The sequence below is a fragment of the Myotis yumanensis genome, unplaced genomic scaffold (genome assembly GCF_028538775.1).
Source record: "Myotis yumanensis isolate MYYU_CA2020_CCGP unplaced genomic scaffold, mMyoYum1.0.hap1 SCAF_7, whole genome shotgun sequence".
Classification (NCBI taxonomy): Eukaryota; Metazoa; Chordata; class Mammalia; order Chiroptera; family Vespertilionidae; genus Myotis; species Myotis yumanensis.
Genome location: NW_027223758.1, coordinates 12,257,381 through 12,281,200, shown reverse-complemented (window position 1 = coordinate 12,281,200; position 23,820 = coordinate 12,257,381). Strand labels below are relative to the sequence as shown.

The following is a 23,820-nucleotide window of genomic DNA, read 5'->3' as shown; positions in this document are numbered from 1 at the left end:
AAACACCTGAAATTGCTGCCTAGCACTACCACTTCAAAAATACAACTTAAAGACAAAACGGACATCATCCATAACCACAGGAAGGCTGGCTGAGTGGAAATTCTACAACTAGAAGGAAAGAGAAAAGCACACTGAGACTCAGAGGAGGTGCGGAAGTAAAGTGCAGAGGTACGGAGGCGCAAGCGGGAAGGGCTGGCACTGAGGATGTGGTTGTCTTTTTCAATCCGAAGGGAGTCACAAGTTCCCAACTACTCTGAACTCCAGTTCTGGGTGAGTCTCTGGGGACCCAGACTCATACAGGGAGAAACTGGACTGACTGGCATCAGGCAGAACCACAGGGCAGCTTTCTCTCAAAGGTGCTTGCAGCGATTACCGCGGTACACTAAGATCCGGGGCCTCTTAGGGCAGGGCTGAGGACCAGCCATAGCTGTTTGCTCCGCCCTGTTGATTCCCTGAGACCCTGCCCCATCCAAGCTGGTCGCAGAGGCTTTTGCATATGAATGGCCTGGCACTTTGCAATCTGAAAATTACCTAACAAAGTGCAGCTGGATCAGAGAAACCCAGAACTTCCAAAAGAAGGCCCAAGGCCCTACAGCAGCTTGCATTGCTTCACAGCTGGGCCTCATCTGGGCACCTCCAAACCCCAAACAAAGAGGAGGAATCTGCAGATCTCTCCATAGCTCCTGCTGGGTAGCTTCAGTCACAGGCTAAATTAGCAGCTCCTTAGAGATCCAAGAGCCAGTGTACCCAGTGGTCAGAGTGGGACCATCCAGATTACAGCTCCTCAGATCCATAAGGGACACACTTAGCAGGCAGACTCAATGAGCACCAAAGCCCCACTGAAGCAAGTCTTGCCCCATAAGGGTGTCTTCAGCACAGAAGTTCTCCCACCATAGACACAGCTGATTCTCACAGTCAATTGGCCTGGAGGTCAATTCCTCCCAGTGATACCTACAACAATCAAGGCTTAACTACAAGAAGACTGTGCACAAAGCCTACAAAGGGGTGCACCAAGAGTGTCTACCTCAGGTAATTGGGGAGGCTGAGCTACTGGGCCCTATAGGACACCTAGCACAGAAAGCCACTCTATCAACACAGGGAAGCAGCCAAAATGCAGAGACAAAGAAACAGGTCACAAATGACAGAAATGGAGGAAAGCAAACTACTGGATATAGAGTTCAAAACCACGATTATAAGATTTTTCAAGAAACCGCTGATAAATTTAGTGAGACCCTCGATAAATCTAGTGAGACCCTCGAGGTTATGAAAAAGGACCAACTAGAAATTAAGCATACACTGACTGAAATAAAGAATATTATACAGAGATCCAACAGCAGACTAGAGGATCACAAGAATCAAGTCAAAGATTTGAAATACGAAGAAGCAAAAAACACCCAACCAGAAAAGAAAAAAGAATCCAAAAATATCAAGATAGTGTAAGGAGCCTCTGGGACAACTTCAATTGTACCAATATCCAAATTATGGGGGTGCCAGAAGAAGAGAGCGAGCTAGATATTGAAAACCTATTTGAAGAAATAATGACAGAAAACTTCCCCTACCTGGTGAAAGAAATAGACTTACAAGTCCAAGAAGCGCAGAGAACCCCAAACAAAAGGAATCCAAAGAGGACCACACCAAGACACATCATAATTAAAATGCCAAGAGCAAAAGACAAAGAGAGAATCTTAAAAGCAGCAAGAGAAAAAACAGTTACCCACAAGGGAGTACCCATAGGATTGTCAGCTGATTTCTCAATAGAAACTATGCAGGCTAGAAGGGAGTGGCAAGAAATATTCAAAGTGATGAATAGCAAGAACCTACAACCAAGATTACTTTACCCAGCAAAGCTATCATTCAGAAGTGAAGGTCAGATAAAGAGCTTCACAGATAAGAAAAAGCTAAAGACCCTGGCCAGTTTGGCTCAGTGGATAGAGCGGACTCAGGGGTCCCGGGTTTGATTCCGATCAAGGGCATGTACCTTGGTTTCGGGCACATCTCCGGTGGGGGGTGTGCAAGAGGCAGCTGATTGATGTTTCTCTCTCATCGATGTTTCTAGCTCTCTATCCCTCTCCCTTCCTCTCTGTAAAAAATCAATGAAATATTTTTAAAAAAGTAAAAGCTAAAGGAGTTCATCACCACCAAACCAGTATTATATGAAATGCTGAAAGGTATTCTTTAAGAAGAGGAAGAAGAAGAAAAAGGTAAAGATAAAAATTATGAACAACAAATACATATCTATCAACAAGTGAATCTAAAAATCAAGTGAATAATCTGATGAACAGAATAAACTGGTGAATATAATAGAATCAGGGGCATAGAAAGGGAGTGGACTGACAATTCTCAGGGGAAAGGGGTGTGGGGGGTGCGGGAAGAGACTGGAAAAAAATCGTACACCTATGGATAAGGACAGTGGGGGGGGGGGTGGTAAGGGCAGAGGGTGGGGTGGGAACCGGGTGGAGGGGAGCTATGGGGGGAAAAAAGAGGAACAACTGTAATAATCTGAACAATAAAGATTTAATTAAAAGAAAAAACTCTTTGCAATCCAAGACTATGTCCCCCTTTTTTAAAAATATTTTTTTACAGATTTCAGAGAGAGGAAGGGAGAGGGAGAGAGAGATAGAAACATCAAGGATGAGAGAGAATCATAAATCTGCTGCCTCCTACATGACCCCTACTGGGGATCAAGCTGAAACCCAGGCATGTGCCCTGACTGGAATGGAACCATGACCTCCTGGAAACACTGAGCCACACTGTCGGGCCCCTTATTGATTTTTACTTTCAGTCTAAGTACAGTAAGGCATAATGGGCAGGGACAGTAAACCCTGAAGGAACTGGAGAGAAAAAGGAGGCAGTGTTCACCTAGTTGGGCCAGGTGAGTCTGTGAGGTACGTACTTGTTTGCCCCCTAGAGGTGTAGGTGGAAATACCTCTGGGCTCATACCAGTTTGGCCATCTTGAATCTCTTATCAGTTTGAAATTAAAGATGAAATTACCTGCCCATAGATTAATAAATGTAATAACACATAATGGTGTGAATTATGCCTACTTTAGATAAGTATAACAATAAGTTTTACATGTGACCTGAGGCTAAGAGGTAGGGATTGAGGACTGGGTCACGTCTAATCATCTATTCTTCCACAGGGCCTAATGCAATATTCTTTAATTTTTACTTAAAAAGTAATGCAGAAATACAAGAGGGAAAGTTTAGACAATACAAGAGGGAAGAGAATGACAAGTAAGTCTTCCTTCAGGCCTAGAACCTAGACCCCAGGCCCCCCGTTTTCCTTTCTGATGATAGACACCGGTACCAGATTCTCAGAACTCTGTTCAGTCGGGTGATCAATTTATGTGCTGCGCCAAAACCGGTTTGGCTCAGTGGATAGAGCGTCGGCCTGCGGACTGAAAGGTCCCGGGTTCGATTCCGGTCAAGGGCATGTACCTGGGTTGCGGGCACATCCCCCGTGAGAGATGTGCAGGAGGCAGCTGGTCGATGTTTCTCTCCCATCGATGTTTCTAACTATCTATCTCTCTCCCTTCCTCTCTGTAAAAAATCAATAAAAATATATTTAAAAAAAAAAAATTTATGTGCTGGGACTTCCAAGCTTTAGGACTGGGAAACCCTCAACCCTAGGCAAACCAGGAGAATTGGTCACCTTACCATTCAGAGACATCTACTCACCATATACCAGTTACATTACTCAGCACCTTGGTGTTATTTTAATTAAATATATACTTTGAAGATCATTCCATATCAGCTGTATATTCATTTAACAAATATATATGGAATTACTTACCATGCACTAGGCACTGTTTTTAAAAGCTAAAGATACAGCTGGGCCTGTGTTGCTCAGTGGTTAAGCATAGACCCATGAACCAGGTGATCACAGTTTGATTCCTCATCAGGGCACATGCCCGGGTTCCGAGCTCAACCTCCAGTAGGGGGCGTGCAGGTGACAGCTGATTAATGAGTCTCTCATCATTGATGTTTCTCTCTCCTCCCTTCCTCTCTGAAATCAATTAAAAAATATATTTTAAAGCTAAAGATACAGTAAACAAACAGACAAAAATTCCTGTCCTCCTGGAGTTGACATACCAGTAATTATATCTATTGTATTTATTTAATAATTTTGCTAGCATGACCAGTGCTGTCCTGGACATCTGTGTGTCTGTATCCTTCCCCCGTGTGTGAGTAGCTCTACAGCAGCACTGTCCACAGAACTTTCTGTGATAATGGAAATGGTTGTATCTGCTTTGTCCTGATACATAGCCTCTATGGGGCTACTGAGCACTAGAAATATGGCTAGTGAGACACAGGAGTTGAAAATTTTTTAATTTATTGATTTATTTTTAGAGAGAGAAAGAGATTTGCTGTTTCACTTATGCATTCATTGGTTGCTTCTTGTAGGTGCCCTGACTGGGGATCAAACCAGAAATTTTGGCATATTGGGAATGACACAAAGGCACAAATTTGCATTCAATTAACCTGGTTTAACTAACATGGTTTATTGATCCCATGTAGTCTCCTTACTGTGAGGCTTTTGTTTGCTTTCCGGTAGAGACTTAATTGATCATTAACTTTCCAGGTTACAGAAACCATGTAGAATTGTTAACACAGCTTTCCTTTTAAAAAAGCTGTCTCTTGTTAAATAGATATATGCAAGAGTCAGTTGGGTGCAGTAGGAAGTGGAGAAAGTTGGGGTTCAAAACATCTGGGATGAAGGTCTGCTCCTTTCTTGTGAGGGTAAGGTTTAGTCTAGCTCTTCAAGCTTCAGCTTCCCCACCTGTACAGATCAGAAGCTGAACCTTATAACCAGGAGGCGGGTGAACATAATATGAAATGTTGACTTAGGGAGGGAGACACGCTTCCCATTATTTCTGCTTTCACTAGCAAGTGTCAGTGTGGTGATAGCCTGTCTTCAACACCTACTTAGTAATGGCTAATCTCTTTTCAGCATCAACAATATTCAGCATAAATGAATGATATAGTTTAGGGGTGCTCTCCCCCACCTCCCAGAGCTTGTCCGAGTCTTTCTTCCCTCTCAGGTGTGCATCTCCTAAACTCTAAGAGTCCCCAGGAGACTTGCAACCAAGGAAGCAATTGGCCGTGGCAGCTCCACCGGGCTCATCCCCTGAACCTGTCTCTAAGACCCCCTTTTCTCTGACTTTTCAGTGAGCCAATAGCAGTCCCACCTAGGCGCTCTCCTGTTGCTTCTTCTGTCCTAAGCCCTTCCATGTTTCACTGTCATATATCCTATATAATAAAGAGCTAATATGCTAATTAGACCAAACAGCAGAACAACTGTCCAGACGACCTGCCAAACAAAGCCAGGGCTGCAAGGGCCGAGGCAGTAGGGTCTGCAAGGGCCAAGCCCCTTGCACAAATTTTGTGCATTAGGCCTCTAGAGTATGTGTGTGAGAGTATATATACATATATATATTATTGATTTCAGAGAGGAAGGGAGAGGGAGAGAGAGAAACATTGATTGGCTGCCTTCTGCACGTCCCTACTGGAGATTGAACCAGCAACCCAGGCATGTGCCCTGACCAGGAATGGAACCATGATCTGGTTCAGAGGTTGACACAACCACTGAGCCACACCAGCTGGGCTGTCCCTAGTTTTATTTTTGTATTTTATTTTTTTAAAATATATTTTATTGATTTTTTACAGAGAGGAAAGGAGAGAGATAGTTAGAAACATCGATGAGAGAGAAACATAGATCAGCTGCCTCCTGCACACCTCCCACTGGGAATGTGCCGGCAAACAAGGTACATGCCCTTGACTGGAATCAACCCGGTACCTTTCAGTCCAATGCTCTATTCACTGAGCCAAACTGGTTAAGGCAAAATGATATTTTTTAAAATTTCCATTGTAGTTTTACAGTTCCCTTGTAGAAGTAAGTGATGCCTGTTTTTTATTTATAGCTCAGGAGTGATATCAGATCTCCCTTTAAATTTTGTTTGCTTAAGTTTATTTATTATTCTTTTTGTTCTAATTTTTTCCTTTTTTGTTTGCCTGAATTTAAAGAAATCAACTCGGGTTGAGGAGAAATATTAAATAATCGTGCATAAGTAAATGCCTAAGTAACAGTAATGATTTATATTTAGGAAACAGGTGGAAGCCCAAAACCGGTTCGAATTTTGCCAATCTCAAAAACTTGTTTTCCACATTTTCCAGATTTCCCTTAACTTTGCCATTCTCTCTCCCTCCAATCAGAGAGGCCAGGAGGCGTGGCGCACCCCTAGCCCCGCCCTCAGGCAGGGGCATATCCCAGAAGCCTCGCTCCTAGAGGCCCTCGCCGTCCACTAGCCCCGCCCCCCCGCGCTGGCGGCTGTCTCGGCCCCGCCCCCTCGGGCTCCTCCTTCACGGCCGCCGTTAGGCTGCGCTTCGCGGCAGCAAGATGGCGGCGCAGCAGCAGGGCAGTGCGGGCGGTGCGCAGCTGGCGGGGCCCGCGGCGGAGGCCGACCCACTGGCCCGCTTTACGTGTCCCGTGTGCTTAGAGGTGTACGAGAAGCCGGTGCGGGTGCTCTGCGGACACGTGTAAGCGACGAGTCCGGGCCTGGTCGGGGGCGCCTGACTGGGCGGAGGGGAATGGAGCCGAGGGGCGAGGCCCCAGCCGGGAGGGTCTCGGGCGGGGGTCTCGGCCCGGCGCTGCTTCTCCGCGGGGCCCTCCGAAGACCCGTGGAAGTTAACGGCTTCCTCCCAAGTGTCCCGCTCTTCCGACGAGCTCCTGTGTTCCGAGCGGCCCTGTCAGCGCCTCCCACGCGGGACGGTGGCGCTAAGCCCCGCCGGGGCTCTGCCCGCGAGAGCCACCGTTTCCCTGGGGTAGTGCGTGCGTCGCCCCTCGAGGGGGCACATCTGGCGTCATCACCCAGCTCTGCCCGGTAATGCCCATGTGCCCTGAGATTGGGGGAACTAAGCGAGGCTGCAGGAACAAAAGGGAAGCCACGCTGTCCGTCGGAGCGGTCCGCCTTCCCTGGGAAAGGGGCCGTCGGCCTTCCTCCCGCCTCGGGGGCAGGTGTGCTTGGGGCTGTGGGGAGCGAAGCCTCCGTGGCCTGCGTGTTGCTGGGGGGCGTGGGGGCGGCTGACGGAGGTGTGTGCGGTGATGTCGGGACCGGTCCTGGGCTGCTGCGGCAGGTGTTTTGAGTTTGGCCGCGTTTGAATCTCAGCCTTGCTCCGTCAAACACTCAAAACACCTAAACTGAAAGCATTGGCCATCTCCTTCTTGCCCCTGAGGGATGGCGTTTTCTCCACGGTCTCCCTCGGTGTGCATCATGGCCGTCACCTTGGCATTGGCCTTGGGACCCCTTTACTGGTCAGTGGGCACTTGCTGGGCCTCGCGGGCATTATTTCTGCAGCCACCCCCCCGGGGAAGGGCTCCCCGGGCACGCTGACGGCTTTTTGCTCGCTCCTTCGAGGGCACCAAGCTCTTTCTAGCTTTGGGCTGTTGTGGTTGCAGCGCATTTTGCCTGGAACTCCTCCTGTCCCATCTGCACCCCCGTCCCCACCACCCCAGATCCTTTTCAGGCTTCAAGTCCCAATGTGTTACCTCCCTTGTCACCATCCCCATTTAAATGGCTCCCAGTTTCTTGCACCGAGCAAAATTTAGGGTCATGAGGGCAGTGACCATTTTTATTCAGCCCCGTTTATATCCCCGGTGCCCAGCACAGTGAGCATCCGTCTTCCAGTCTTAGGTTCAACAGACCAAAATATTTGTATGCCAGATGCTTGGGGCAGAGCAAGAAAGAAGGTGATTCTGCCCGCAGAGTTCACAATCTGGAGAATAAATAAGTATCAGCAAATGTTCAGGCTATTGTGAAAATTCACTGTGCAATGGGAGGGTTTTATAGGAATCAAACTGAGCGTGGGAGGTGGTGGGGGTGGGGGTAAAGGATGAATAAAGAAGCTTGACTTAGCAGAATTTACCAACCGAGGAGCAACAGACCTTGAGGTTTCCTTGAGCCAGATGAACCTTTCCTGGGTCAGAGGTCAGGGGACAGCACTGGGATTCAAACCTTGACTCTCTTCTATACTCGCCATACATACTCCTTCTACATGTTCATCCGATCAGAGTTGATTGAAAACGGATGCACCTCTCTGAGCCTCCCTTAGGGCCAGCCAAGTGCTCTTTTACTTCGCCTAATTGGTTTTTGATAACTTTTGTACTTGGAAACTTCAGCATCACTGTAGCTCTGGCTGGGTGTAGCATTAGATTTTTATAAAACTTTTATTTCAACCTCTAAATGACTGTCCTGCTTCAATCTAGTAGAATACAGGTGGCCTAGTGCCCAGGAGAAAGGACTTTGTACATAGCACTGTAACAGAAAGGGTGGAGCATCTGAAAGGCTGAACTAGAAGAAGGCCAGATGTAGGAAATGGAAACTGAAAGCAGGCTATTTTCTTAGCAGGCATTTATCATGGCCCCAAAGGTCTTCCTTTCTGCTTTTCGGACATCCCTCTGCATTTGGTGTCATCTTTGTATGGAACTCTGCATCCAGGTCTGCGTGCCTCCTCATAAATTTAGGCCTCAGTTCAAATGTTAGCTTCTTAATGAAGCTTTCTGTGATCCACCCCAGCTGATCTCATTGCTTTGTTTTATTTCCTTCGTGCATTTAATCACTATCTGAACCTAATATTTGTGTTTTTCTCCGCCCTGGAACACAGCAATTATGAGGATCGGGACTTAGTTTCGTTCAACATTGTGCCTTCAGTGGTGAATCACTAGACCCCTCACCTTCTCCCAGCCTGGTCTAGAATTTTGCCTAGCAGAATAACATCTAGCTTAGTGACAAAGGGGAAGAAAATTCTTAGAAACAGTAAAAAAAAATTGTCAGATATGCAGATTACCTTTGATTATACATTCTGCCTTAAACCTATCAGGTTGGGTATGTAGCTGGGCTATTTTCATGCCTTATCCATTCTTTCTGTGTACTTGATCTCAGCATCACCACCTGTCCAGGCTTCAGGATAGAAACTTGGGCTCAGTGATTGAGCATCAATCTATGACCAGGAGGTTACGATTTGATTCCTAGTCAGGGCACTTGCCTGGTTGTGGGCTCCATCCCCAGTGTGGGGTGTACAGGAGGCAGCTGATCAATGATTCTCTCATCGATGTTTCTCTCTCTCTCTCTCCTTCTCCCTTCCTCTCTGAAATCAATAAAGATACATGCTTAAAAATAAAATGTTTAAAAGAATATTTAAAACCAACAACTCTATTTTCTGTGATAGTCCCAGAGTTATTTTTCTAAAACGTGAATTTAGTCTTGTTGATACTTTGCTTTAAACATCTGCTTATGAGGAAAATGTTAGGCTTTTATTTCCTTAGCTGCATCATGAGTTTTTAAGTCTAAGGATCTGTGATATCCTCTTGCTCTGCCAGCTAAACTTTCTTTTAAGGTTCTTTTTGTAGATGCTGCCTCTGAAGTCTTCCTAGCCCTGTCCTTAGGTCACAACTAGTTGCTCTTGTATTTGTGTTCCCATAGTGCTTTGCATTCACCTCTAATGATAGCAGCTCCTGTTTGTGGTGCATTTCAAATGTGCTAGATACTGTACTAAGGTCTCCCCACATTCCTAGAGCTGAGTACTACTGTCTCCATTTCACAGAGGAAAAACTGAGATTCAGGAAACCCCTCAGTGTACTGTGACACCTTTTGCCCTGTATCACAGTAGTTTGCATTTGTTTCTGTTGCTGGACCTGTGTGTTCTTTGCAGGACCATCCCCCCACCCTCATTTTTCTGGCATAGGGAGAAGCAGGTTTTTTTGTTTGATTTTTGTTAATCCTCACCTGAGGGTATTTTTTCCATTGCTTTTCAGAGAGAGTGAAGGGTGGGGGAGACGGAAACATCGATGTGAGAGAGACACAACTGGTTGCCTCCTGCCTGAGCCCCAGAGAGGGCAGGGGCGAACCTGCAACCCAGGTACATGCTCTCAATCAGGATTTGAACCCGAGACCCTTTGGTGCGCAGGCCAACGCTCTAACGACTGAGCACACTGCCCACGGCAGGGGGACTTGGTATTTGAATCAGGAGTAGGGAGGAAGTTGTCTTTAACCCATTATTCATTGATGTCTTTTAAAAGTTTATCCATTTTGTTGTCTTGTCTTCACAATGCATGACTCAGGTTCTCTGTATGTCTTGTTCTAGCTTTTGCTCTGCATGCCTGCAGGAATGTCTGAAGCCGAAGAAGCCTGTCTGTGGGGTATGTCGCAGCCCTCTGGCACCTGGCGAACGAGCCGTGGAGCTTGAGCGGCAGATTGAGAGCACAGAGACTTCTTGCCATGGCTGCCGTAAAAATGTATGTGGAGGGAAAACGGAAGAGTTGGTCTTTCTGTGATGAGATGGGGTAAAACATAGAGCTGTTGCCATGTAGTTTCTGAAGGTAGAGCATGATGGATGACTAATAGCACATGTGCTTGCTGGTTATCTGTGGCAATGGCTGTGCTGTTTCATTTCGGTAACCTTATTGGGTTTTTGGGTTGTTTTTTTGTTTTAAGAATGGGCTTAGTAATTACATATTTTAGCTCTGAAAATCATAGAAATCAATTATCCCAGTTTTTCCCTATAAATGACTCATTTTTCCAAAGCATTATGCCCAATATTAATTAAAATATGATAGAAGGATATTTCTTAATGTCTTTTAATATAAAATAAAGTCAGTGACTCAACAGAGTTATCTGCTTTAGTTAGTTTGAGAGGAAATTTAAAAATCTACATCAGCACTGGTCAGTGTGGCTCAGTTGGAAAGTCGTCCCGTATACCAAAAGGTGGTGGGTTCTGTTCCCAGTAAGGGCACATACCCAGGTTGTGGGTTTGATCCTCAGTTAGGCCACATGTGGGAGGCAGCCAGGGGATGTTTATCTCTCACATTGATGTTTCACTTTCTCTCTGTCCCTTCCTCTCTCTAAAAATCAATTAAAGCCAAAACCGGTTTGGCTCAGTGGATAGAGCGTCGGCCTGCGGACTAAAGGGTCCCAGGTTCGATTCCGGTCAAGGGCATGTACCTGGGTTGCAGGCACATTCCCAGTAGGGGATGTGCAGGAGGCGGCTGATCGATGTTTCTCTCTCATCGATGTTTCTAACTCTCTATCTCTCTCCCTTCCTCTCTGTAAAAAATCAATAAAATATATTTTTTAAAAAAATTAAAAATAAAAATAAAAATAAATTAAAAATGTATATAATTACAGATATAAAAATCACTTTTTAGCACCTGACAGGGAAAAAGTTAATATTGAAATGTTTGATTATAATAGCAAGATCTAACATCTAAATGCACCCATGCTCTTTTGTGTAACAATATTAGAGTCAGATATATTTATTTTAACATCTGTTGTAACAAGAAATACTACTGTCTTGTTTTCTTGTTTTCCAAGAGATATACACAGGCTTATTGGTTTTTAAATCATTATAATTTTGTTAATTCCAGACAGTACGAAAATCTCTATATATAAAGGGCTAATATGCTAAGTGTCCGACCATCCATCCAGTTGCTATGATGTGCACTGACCACCAGGGGGCAGATGCTCAACACAGGAGCTGCCATGATGCACACTGGCCATTTACAGAGAAGCAGCACTGCGGACCTGGTGCCCATAAAGCAACACTTGGCCTACCCCAAGTGGGACACAGGCCCCACCACCACCCCAGAGCGACCACCCACCAAATCACAGCTGACACTGCTGCCAAGACCCCATGGCACAAAATGCGGCCCGTAGCCCAGCCCAGCCCAGAAACGGTCGCTATGGGGGCGCTGGGTAATGACATCACATAGCAATGACTAGCCTCCTTGCAGTTTCTTCAGCCTAGTAACACAGCTTGCTTTATAACCAGGTGCAGACATTTCACACTTTAACCAAATGTCTGTGAAGCATTTTCCTATGCCTCATCTCATTTGATCCTTACAGAAGTCCTGGAGTAGGTAGGTAGGAGACTTGATGGAATCCTATTTTCTTTTCATTAGCTGGAAAACAGAGATTTAGAAAGCTTAGAAACTTGACCCGACTGAAAAGAAGTAAGAAATAGTGTACCTTGAAAATGACTTCAGGTTTTCTCATTGCGCAGAATATAGTCAAACACTGCTGCAATGAAATATTTTACCCTTTCTTCTCCTTGTGTGATCTACAATAATAATCTGCTTTGTGTTGATATTTACTGCTGTGTTGCTGACAGTTACCTGAAAGAGAAGTTGGGGTGCTTCACTGGGCTGGAAATAGTTTAGCTAAATCAGAAAGCGGGTCTAATTAAGCAAGTTTATTCTATATCTATAAAAGGCTAAGTTGACTCGAGCATGCGCAATACATATAAAGCTCAAACTGGTGCCAATCGCACGCATGTGTTTTCTGTCGTTGATCGTGAATTTGGTTGACACTTCTATTATAGAGAAAGGGTGAATAGCGATATTAAAATATTCTAGATAATTTCCTTTCAACGTGCATGAATCCGTGCACCAGGCCACTAGTATAAAATAATGTAGGCTTGTTCCCACTCCGTAGCTTACCTCTTTAAAGTGGTTCAGTTTAGAAGACTGAAAAATATTTTCTACCCTTTGAAAAACACAGATGTAGGATTTTTACAAAATAGGATCATACTATAATATATATTTCGACAACTTTTTTTCACATTTAAAACAATTTTTCACCAAAGGACTGTTGGACATTCTTTCACGTTAATGTCATTTACTCTAACACCTTAGTTAAATAGCCATAGAATGCATATGCCTTTAGCATGAGGGGTACACAGTGAGTACAGTTCTGAATGAGGCTATTTCCCATTCCTTTTAATTGGGAGCTCTGGTTGCTAGCTTGAAGTCAAGTACTGTAGCGGGAGATAAGACAGAAGCATCATGGTAAACCAGAACTCAAATATTGAAGCTTTTTTTTCATGAAGTTTTCTTTAATTTAAAAAAATCAAGAAATGAAAATCATGCAAGCATAATGGGGTTTGGGGGGATTTTTCTGTATGCTTTTTATTTTCCCCATTTTAAAGATTAGTGATAGTATTGTGGTATACCTCTAAAAGTATTTTTTTTTGCCCCCGTATCTCCCCTTTCATCATTCCTTACACATTTTTTTTTCTTTTCAGAACACCTGTCATGAAGCACTCTTCAGGTTTTCTTTTCTATAAAACCACTGAAAAAATCTGAATTTATTATAAAACCACTAGGTTTTATAGAAGAAATATAATTCAGATTTAGGGTTTTTTGTAAAGATCATTTACGGTAATCTGTTGATTTGTACTTTAGCTAGAATTACTAGCCTTTATCCCTTTTACTTACATGGTCAGTTTTCTTTGCTGCACAAAATGGAATGTAGTTCTTGGCTTGCTATAAGGAGATGAATTTAAATGAGAGTATAGAAAACTTTAAAAACTTCACTTGGTTTGGAGTGTGTCTGTAAGCAGAGAGCATGTGGTGAATAAAGCAGACCTCTAGGAGAGTTAGTGAAGAGTGGAAGCAAATGTCCTGATTTGGTCAAATAAAACACTAATCTTGGTCTTAACAGGAACCCTGCAACAAACAGTCAGGGGTTCAGCCCCATCAGCACAGCCAGGAGACTGGTGAGATGTTTGCCAGGGTGGAATAGGTGTAGTTTTCATCTTGCCCTTGTTTGGGATAATGTTGGGCCTGGTACAGGGTTCTGACTAACTTGTGGCAACTCTGATTCTTCCTGTCCCAGTTCTTCCTATCTAAGATCCGGGCCCACGTGGCTACCTGTTCCAAATATCAGAATTACATCATGGAAGGTGTGAAGGCCACCACCAAGGATGTGTCCCTTCAGCCAAGGTAAATGTCTCACATCACTCCCTTAGGTCGAGGTCATCTTTTTTGTGTGTTTAATTGTCACACTGGACACTTTGCATGTTCGGGGTTGAGTTGTATGAGCTCTAGAAAGTAAAAGTATAATAGTTATGCTGGCTAAAGCTGATGCAAGTTTTTGTATGGGGGGTGGTGTGGAGAAGCACTCTCTGATGTTCACTTCAAATATTAGCTGTGTTGATGTTATTTTCAGAACATTTGACCTGACTCTGAAGTAATTATCACAATCCCTGTCATAAAACGTTCAGTGAACTTTGCTCCTTTTTCAAGGTAAAGTGGCTGAAGTTGCATGGAAATGTCCTCACAGAGGTGTTTTTCTTTTTCCCTGCCTCTCATCTTCCAGGAATGTCCCAAACCGTTATACCTTTCCTTGCCCTTACTGTCCCGAGAAGAACTTCGATCAAGAAGGACTTGTGGAACACTGCAAGTTATCCCATAGCACAGACACCAAATCTGTGGTAAGAGTAACTTTTTTTTTTTTAATATTTTTTATGGAAAAAAGTTAGACCTATAGAAAAAATTACAGGCATAGTATAGTAAACTCTTATGTATCCTTTACCTAGATTCTCAGATTAATAACATTTTACCATATTTGCTTAACTATACTTTCTATATACAAATTTTTGCTTACTATTCGAGAATAAGTTACAGATATCATGCCCCTAAATACTTCAGCATATATCTCCTAAGAACATTTGCTTTAAAAAAATCACTGTTTTGTGTGTTTAATTGTCACACTCAGGAAATGTAGCTTTGAGACAATCTAATATCTATTGAGGGATTCATGTTTACATTTTAGCAATTGTGATGTTCTTCATATCAGTCTTCCCTGTCCCCAAATCCCAGATCAGTGTGTTAGGTTTAGTTGTCATGTCTCTTTAGTCCTCAGCCATTCTTTGTCTTTCATGACCTTGACATTTTTAAAGAGAACATCAAATTTTGTAGAATGTCTTTCAGTTTGGACTTGTCTGCTTCTTCATGATTAGATGTAGGGATGCTCCATAAGTGATGTATCCTCCAGATTCCACATCAGGGAGCAAGTGATATCTCTTGGTTCATTGTTGGTATCTTTAACTTGCATCCCTTGGTGTCCACCACATTTCTCCTCTGTCAAGCTGCCATTTTCCTTTTAAGAGTAGCTTTTTCATAGTTGTGGAGAAAAAGAATTCAAGCTAAAATGATTAGGAAAATGCTTATCAGTCCTTTGACATTTAATTTAAATAACACAGATTGATGCTTCTTGTTTTGAAAAAAATGTTTGAATTTGGTCCATCTTCAGCAGTGCTGCCCTTCCCTCTTACTGTGATTGACAGATTAGTTCCTTTTATTTATTTATTTATTTATTTATTTATTTACAGACTAGGTCTTAATACAACTTCCTCTATAGTTTGTTTCAGTTTTCCCATTTATCTCAGACTGTTTCTCCCGAAATATATACCTCATTTTATGGGCAGTCTTCAGCTCCATTGCTGTAAAAAGTGAGGCACACACTAGAATTTTCGTGAGTTTTGCTAATAAGAGTAGGCCTTGTGGCATTCTTTATTTCTCTGTTGGAAATCTTAAGATCCAGTTGGCCTTTTCAGGAATATCTTAAATCTCCTCTTGACTTTATTGAACTCCTTGTCAAGTACAAATTCTGGTCAGTGCAGCCACTTTTCTGCACTAGACTCCCAGGATTCTTCACGGTGTGCTGCAACAGATTCTACCAGTGAACCCCCTCTCCATCTGCTTATCCCTGCTCCCCAAACTAGGGGACTGGGCTGGCTTGTCCCATCAAGCATTCCATTTTCAGGACCCTGTTACTGCTAGGCAGGCACAGTCTCTAGTGGCTATTCTCTGCATTAAGTTCCTGGCATGAGCTGCCCTGATCTTAACTAAGTTCAAAGTATCAGGTGTGCATTCTTTCTTCTATCTCAGGAGGTCTGTGATCTACCTTTGAAGTCACAGACTGGCAGCCTATGGGTTCTCTCTGGCCCATACACATTTTAATTCCCTTAACTTTTAAAAATGCTTCCTGCCCTAACCGATTTGACTCAGTGGATAGAGCATCAGCCCTCAGATTGAAGGGTCCTGGGTTCGATTCCAGTCAAGGGCATGTGCCTTAGTTGCAGGCTTGATCCCTAGCCCTGCGGGGGAGGCAGCCAATCAATGTGTCTCTCTCACATTGATGCTTCTGTCTCTCCCTCTCCCTTCCACTCTCTAAAAATCAGTGGAACAATATCCTCAGATGAGGATTAACAAAATAATAAAAATAAAAATGTGCCCAAGCCTGTTTGGCTCAGTGGATAGAGTGTTGGCCTGCGGACTCAAAGGTCCCAGGTTCAATTCTGGTCAAGGGCACATGCCTAGGTTGCAGGCTCGATCCCCAGTAGGGGGCATGCAGGAGGCAGCCAATGAATGATTCATCATTGATGTTTCTATCTCTCCCTCTCCCTTCCTCTCTGAAATAAATAAAAATAAATTTAAAAAAGAATAAATTGATTCTTTAAAGAAGAAAAAACACAAAAAACCTCTAATTTTTTAAAAATGAAAAGAAATAATAAATATAAAAATAAAAATCTGCCCTAGCCGGTTTGGCTCAATGGATAGAGCATCGGCCTGCGGACTGAAGGGTCTCAGGTTTGATTCCGGTCAAGGGCATGTACCTTGGTTGCGGGCACATCCCCACTGGAGGTTGTGCAGGAGGCAGCTGATCGATGTTTCTCATTGGTGTTTCTAACTCTCTATCCCTCTCCCTTCCTCTCTGTAAAAAATCAAATAAAATATGTATATATTTTAAAAATGCTTCCCTTTTTTTGCTTGGCTGGTGTTGCTCAGTGGTTGAGCATCAACCTATGAACCAAGAGGTCACGATTCGATTCCCAGTCAGGGCACATGCCTGGGTTGCAGGCTCGATCCTCAGTAGGGGGTGTCCAAGAGGCAGCCAATCAATGATTCTCTCTCATCATTGATGTTTCTGTCCCTCTCTTCCTCTCCCTTCCTCTCTGAAATCAATAAAAACGTATTTTTTTAAAAATGCTTCCTTTTTGCTGAAATAAGTATGCCAAACTTAAATCTAGGTGTTGGGGGTAAGGGCTGGTTCATCAAACTATCATCTGCTTTTCTGTAGGTTTGAAGTTTTTCATAGTAAATTTTAAAAGCCTGACATAAAATTTTAACATATCTTTGCCTGTTTATGTCTGTCTGTAAAATAAAGTCTTAGCTGTGGATTGATTTGATTGGGGGTTAAGTGTATTCATAATTTTGATCAGTATTGCTGAACTACTCTGGTTTCTGGTACTACAACCTAATTTCTCTCTTTTCTCCCCTCCTTTGACTTCCTGAAATTCATGTGATCAGTTTGTCTCTGTTGAAGCCTTTCTTTCTTCAGCCCTTGGCCCCCTGTCCCATCTCTCTCCCTCTACAGAACTCCTTAACTGTCAGTATTCCAGCACTTTTGGGAGCTCCTTGTCTTCCGGCCCTCTTCCTGACTCATGCTCCAGCTTCCTGCCTCACTCTGCCACTCAAGGAGTCTTCTTCCATTTCAGATTCATCTCTTGCCTACCCCCTTTGTCACCATATCTTCCTGGTAAATGGTGGGGTTCCATCCCTAAGCCAGATGCGTATGCCTGTTTCTGCCCCTCCACAGCTTCCCTCTGCCCATTTCCATGAATTGTCCATTCTAGCTGCACTGATTGTCTGGCTGTTTGCCTATAATGCTGCCTCTTGGCTTTTTCTCCTTGCTACCACTGCCCCTCTTCTGGAATACCTTTCATGTGTTCTTTGGCTTTCCCAATGCCTCCCAGTCTTCAAAACCCAAATTAACTGCTTGTATGAGGGCTTTTCAGCCTGAGCCCCCTCATCTGACCATGTACTCTGTAAAAACAGAACTTAAGGCTGTGTTTTAACTTCCTTGGGACATTGCTCATCTGTCATTTCTTTGGTTTTCTTTGTGTCCTGAATCATTTCGTGTGAAGGGTGGAAGGCCATAGTCTAGACCCCGACTGGGCTGACACATTGTTCTAACCACAGTAGAAGATAAGAAAAGGGTAGTATCATAGCTTAAGCCTTTTCCCACCCCCGAGTATTATTTGACTTGATATCAATATGCACACAAGGGAGTGGCCTGGCCCTGGACTGGTGTGTCAGGAAAGCTGTCCCGGGAGCGCGGGGTTCAGACACGAGCCACAGAGAGTGGACATCAACTCAGACATCAGGTGCCTAAGACCATGCTTCTTTGTTGAAAGGTTTGTCCAATATGTGCTTCAATGCCCTGGGGAGACCCCAACTACCGCAGTACCAACTTCATCGAGCACATCCAGCGGCGGCACCAGTTTTCTTACGACACCTTTGTGGTAAGTGGAGCCCGGGCTCTGATCCTTTCCTCCCCCATTTTACCCGGAGAATCTTGGGACCTATTGTTGAGCTGTCACTGATGCTATAGGTTCCCTGGAACGTAGCCGTGTGGTCTGAGTCAGATGAGTGACCACAGCCTTTCTTGAATGACATTGAAAATGAACTGGCCAGCCCAGCCAGTGTGGCTTGGTGGTTGAGCGTCAACCTATGAACCAGAAAGTTATGGTTCTATTCCTAGTCCGGGCACATGCCTGGGTTGCAGGCTCAATCCCTCATGGGGCACGTGCAGGAGGCAGCCAATCAGTGATTCTCTCTCATCACTGATGTTTCTATCTCCTCCTCCCTTCCTCTATGAATTCAGTAAAAATAAAATTATGAATTGGCCAGCTATCTAGACTGAGACATGGTGATAAATTGCTCCTAGGGTGTTTGTTTGGTTTTTTTGCCACCATCCTCCCCATCCCTTTGGTGTGTGTAGTTTCTACCTGTTACAGAACCTGGTTTGAGATTTTTTGGGGGGTTATTTTTGTTCTTTGTTTTTTATTTCAGAGAGGGAGAAAGAGAGAGAGAGAGAGAGAACATCAACGATGAGAGAGAATCATTGATCAGCTGCCTCCTGCACGCCCCACACGGGGGATCAAGCCCACAATCTGGGCATGTGCCCCCAACCAGAATCGAACCCAGGACTGTTCAGTCCACAGGCCAATGCTCTATCCACTAAGCCAAACTAGCTAGAGATTTTTTAGTTTGTTTTTTAATTTTTCTTTTTTTATTGAGAGGAATAGAGAGGAAGAGAGAGAGAGAGAGAACATCAATGATGAGAATCATTGATTGGCTGCCTCTCGCATGCCCCACACTGGGGATCGAACCTGCAACCCGGGCATATGCCCTGACTGGGAATCGAAATGTGACCTCCTGGTTCATAGCTTGACACTCAACCACTGAGCCATGTCGGCTGGGCTGGTTTGGGATTCTTAGCTTAGATGGCCATGGGGCCAGGCAAGTAATGGAAATGGTCCCTATTGGATTTTCAGGCTAGACTGCCTGTGGCTCGTTATGCTGCAGTCAGCTCCAGCTGGTCCTTGTCATGTGTAAGTACAGGCACAGTATTGCCCGTTTCCTCTGCCAGTACCAACTCCAGGAAGCTGGAAATGCAGAATGTCACATATCATCTTACATATTTATTTTTAACGTACTTCAGGTCAAACAAAGCATATCCACTGGCCAGGTGTGGTCATTAGATTTGTGTCCTTTCGCTAGAGCTGAGTGATTTTGAAGGACACACTGTTGACTTGGCAGTATAGTGATAGATAAATTTGGCCAATGGCTTGGAATAAACCTTTTATTTATACATGTAAGTGTCAAGTTAGAATTTTGTAGTATTCAGTCTTTTTTTTTTTTAATATATATTTTTATTGATTTCAGAGAGGAAAAAAAAAGAGATAGAACATCAATCATAAGAGAGACTCATTGATATTGATCAGCTGCCTCCTGCACACCCCCTACTGGGGGTTTAGCATGTGCCCTGACCAGGAATTGAACTGTGACCTCCAGGTTCATAGGTTAATGCTCAACCACTGAACCGCACCAGCCAGGCAGTAGTCAGTCTTAATGGCTGTATTTCAAGACCTGAGAAGGAAAGTATGACTCTTTACTGAGTTGTTGTAAAGAGTATTCATGGTCTGATATGTATCTGACACTCAGACTTGAAAATAAGTGTCCTTTTTGTTAATGCCATAAAGATGAATATAATGCCCAAGTAGAAACTTTGCCTCGTTGAGTTAGAAAGGCTGGTTTTACCATGGCCAGTTCAGTGGTTAGAGCATTGGTCCATGCACCCAAGGATCACAGGTTTGATTCCAGGTCATGGGCATGTACCTGGGATGCAAGTTCGATCCCTGGTCCGATCAGGGCATATGCAGGAGGTGACCAATCAATGTGAGGTGTCTCTCTCACATCGATGTTTCTCTCCCTCCCTGCCTGCCTGCCTTCTACTCTCTAAAAAAAAATCAATGGAAAAAAAATATCGTCAGGTGAGAATTACAAAAAAAAAAATTAAAGAAAGGCTAGTTTCACTACAGTACAATCCACATCTGAGTACTGGTCTGTGTCAGGTTCATCTGGGTGCTCGCTGGTCCTCAATCTCCCCATTTGAGGGAGCCACATTGTTTTAATCATCAGGATGACGCAGCAGAGGCACAGAGAAATCAAGCAGTCTGTCTAGACTTCCATGGCTAGCATTGCCGAGCTGGGAGCTGGACCCTGGCAGCCTTCTCCAGGGCCCTGTGCTCAGCTCTCCTGCTTCTACTGAAAGTGAGTCCTTGCAACTGCAAACAAGTGCTGAGGTTGTGTCTGTGTTTTGCTCCTAGGATTACGATGTTGATGAAGAGGACATGATGAATCAGGTGTTGCAACGCTCCATCATCGATCAGTGAGCAAGGCTTCTGTCCGCCTCGAGTTCCAGAGCTTCCATTACATGTTATGTGTGAATTTTTAAATATACAATAGACCTGGACGTGGTGTTAGGACAAGGTCACTTCTTACGGGGAAGCAGGTTCCCAGGTCAGAGCCCTCCTTTCCTTTGGGCTCTTCCCCTACAGTTAACCGGTTTGTCACATCTTGTCTTTGATTGCCCCTCGGCTACTTCCTGGGGTTTCTGCTGCTGCTTCCCGAAGAAAACCCAGCCTCTCCACCTGTCCTTGTTTCACTCTTGTTCCTCACCCAGCATTCCTCTCTCAGGTCCTCCAAGCCAGCCAGGACCTTTTGTGGGTCATGAATAGCACAAATGAGATGAGTGTCTCCTCTCCTCGTCCCTGCGGTGTGTGAGCTCTGGCAGCAGTGCATCTGATCACTGGGGAACTCCTGTGCTGAGGAAGTTCCTGCTAGTTGGTCCTTGCAGCAGCTGCCAGAGCTGGAGTTACCTCCCAGGAAACCTTTTAGAAGTCCTGCTGGGGTGAATGTTCTGGGTTTAGCATGGTCTGATGCTGGAAGTTTTGATCAGTGATATTTTGCTGCCATTCCTGCACACCCTTAGAATGTACTGGTTTAGTCTTAAATGCCTGCATGGTGCCTTTTTAGGATAAGGTGTAACCACATGTTTTTAGTGGAAGTAAGTGTTTCTAGGTTAGAAACTTAGGTTAAACTCCATTTCTCCATAAGTGGGGAGGAAGGTCGGCTAAGAGAGATGGGAGGACCATAGCTCTTTGCTTATGATTTTCAAACTAATAAGGTATTTTCAAATGACTGGGTCATGTTTACTTTTCTATTTGGGACCCTGCTTACATTCTTGTCCTTGAGGTACAAGAAGGAGTCCTCAAGTGAATAAAGAAAGAAGAGGTTTGGGGCCCGAGTGAATACCAGTTCCTTTATCTTTTGTTAATTTAGATTAAACTGAGCATTGCTTTTCTATCAGTGGGAGGTGATAGGAAATCTAATACCATAGACTGCCGTCTCTTCTGACAAGACACTTCAAAGGCACAACATCTCCTGTGAGCAGTTGTTCATGGAAATGGTCTCCTGGAAATTTGCTTTGGTAGCAGCTCAAGAAGCTTGAAGTTCAACATGTTTCACGATATTAATAAACACAGGGCTAAGAGCTGGCAGTCAAATCCACAGGAGCAGAACCGCTGATCGACCAAACGGCATCTAGATCTAGGTTTGCATTTTCATGTCAGCCCTCTCTAACCTGATAGGAAAATTACTCCTGGTCATTGACTGAGGTTGCAAGTGACAGGGCTTCGGGCCTGTGCCCTGCTGCTACAGGCCTCTCCTTACCTGCCAGTAAGAACTTCGGATGCCTAATAACCAGCAAAGACAGGGCCCTTTGAGGTAAAGTAATATTTTCTATCGTGCTGTTGTTTGGGAGGCCCAGATGTTAAGTTCAGCTTCCTCACTGTAGTTTTTGGAAAGAGTTTACTCAGACCTCCCTCAATTGAGATCGTCTCGGTCCAAGTGTAAAGGGAAGTTTGAGTAAAACCTTCATTTGAGGGAACTGAAGAGAACGTGTCCATCTCACTGGTGGTACGAAGAAACTGCTTTCCTTGTATTAAGTGCACTTCATGTATTTCTAATAAGATGACTTTCCAGAAAGTGAAATTTGTTACGTTCTGGCTTTTAAAAGGCGAAATATAAATAAATTTCATAATTTATCCAATGGGTCAGCTTCAGTGCTTGTTTTCATTGCTACCAGCTGCTGAAGTCTGGGCCTGGGTGCCTCTAGAAGGTTGTTGCTCTCTCTGAGAGGAAGTTCCTGTCTGTCACAAGTGAGTCCCACTGACTCTGATCTCAGCTCTGACACTTCACCAGCTGAGCCTCGCTGGGCCGATCCTCTGGAAAGTGAGCACACCCCCACTTCTCACAGTTGGGAGGTCCGGTGAGGTGAGGAGTGACTGCTCCATGAAACAAGGCTTTACACACGTGCTTCAGCTCCGTTCAGGTGACTGAGCAGCAGCACCAAGACACGGTAGTAAAGATTTCACAAGTTAGAATCTGAGGTCCTGATGCTTAAAGTTTTGCACTCTACTGCTGGCTGCGGGTATCTGGCAAACACTTTCCCTCTCTGTTTCCCTACAATAAAAAGTGTTTTGGAGAAGTTGAGCTTTTACTATTGCAGATGAAATACTCAAATTTTACTTAATTACATATATATTAAACACGTAGAGATGGCTGGGTTAGCTATCACTAAACCCGGCAGAACATTAGTCCTCCAGCTCCATCTTCAGCATATGCAGTGCTCCTGACCTCTCCCTTTTTTTTTTTTTTTTTTTAAACATACTTTTATTGATAGGGAGAGAGAAACATCAGTGATGAGAGAGAACCGTTGATGAGCTGCCCCCTGCACGCCCCACACTGGAGATTAAGCCTGCAACATGAACATGTGCCCTGACCGGGAATCGAACCTTGAGCCCCTGGTTCATAGGTTGATGCTCAACCACCGAGCCACACTACTGGGCTCTCCCTCTTTTAAAAGCAGTTGCTTCTGTAACACCATCCTGGTCTCTCTTCCTATTTCTCTACCATATTCCTTTTCATGTCTTGACAGCTGCCTCCTAGTTCCCTTCCCTTCCCTTAGCTGTTGGAATTTTCCAAAGCTCTGCCCTGGACTCCTACTCAGCCTACACCACTCACCCTACACCCTCTCCCTGGGCAGACTGACTCACCCACTCACTACTTGGCTTTCATTACCATCTGTGTGCCCATTGGCTGAGAGCCACAGTTATAGACCACACACCTTTCTGGAGCTCCAAGCCCATAGAGCCTGCTTCCTCATAGAGTTGTTCACACATATGACTTGAAGGCATCAGTCAAGTACTGCCTGACTCTTACTGAACTCATCACCTGCCCTCTTACTACTCACATCTCCTGCTAGGTTAGGTTCTTCTTCCCCACAGGTAGTACCACCATCCCTCCAGTTGCCCAAGAATTAACCTGAACAGCATCTTAAACTTTGTCCTCCTCGACACCCCATGTCAACAAATTGTATTGATTTTAGCTCCCATATAACACATTTGTGTGGGTTTTGTTGTTGTTAATCCTCACCCAAGGATATTTTTCTATTGGTTTTTAGAGGGTGTGGAAGGGAAAGGGAGAGAAAGAGAAACATCAATATGAGAGAGACACTTTGGTTGCCTCCTGTACACACCCTGACCAGGGCCAGAGATCAAGCCTGTACCTGAGAT

At 44.3% G+C, this 23,820-nt stretch overlaps 1 protein-coding gene across 1 annotated transcript; it reads left to right on the top strand.

The window, feature by feature from the left end:
• The first annotated feature begins 6,376 nt into the window (after positions 1-6,376).
• Positions 6,377-22,295, top strand: RNF114 (ring finger protein 114). The gene is made up of 6 exons (XM_070419776.1): positions 6,377-6,537; positions 10,141-10,291; positions 13,668-13,774; positions 14,151-14,265; positions 18,034-18,141; positions 20,512-22,295. Exons 1-6 carry the CDS (start codon positions 6,398-6,400, stop codon positions 20,575-20,577), a joined length of 687 nt encoding a protein of 228 aa, XP_070275877.1. The 5' UTR covers positions 6,377-6,397; the 3' UTR covers positions 20,578-22,295.
• The last annotated feature ends 1,525 nt before the right edge of the window (positions 22,296-23,820 follow it).

Bases quoted from the DNA above. Each gene is read 5' to 3' on its own strand.
- RNF114 (XM_070419776.1), top strand. From the start codon at position 6,398: ATGGCGGCGCAGCAGCAGGGCAGTGCGGGCGGTGCGCAGCTGGCGGGG. The intron at 13,775-14,150 runs GTAAATGTCTCA...CTCATCTTCCAG, and splicing joins GATGTGTCCCTTCAGCCAAG to GAATGTCCCAAACCGTTATA. The intron at 14,266-18,033 runs GTAAGAGTAACT...CTTTGTTGAAAG, and splicing joins GCACAGACACCAAATCTGTG to GTTTGTCCAATATGTGCTTC.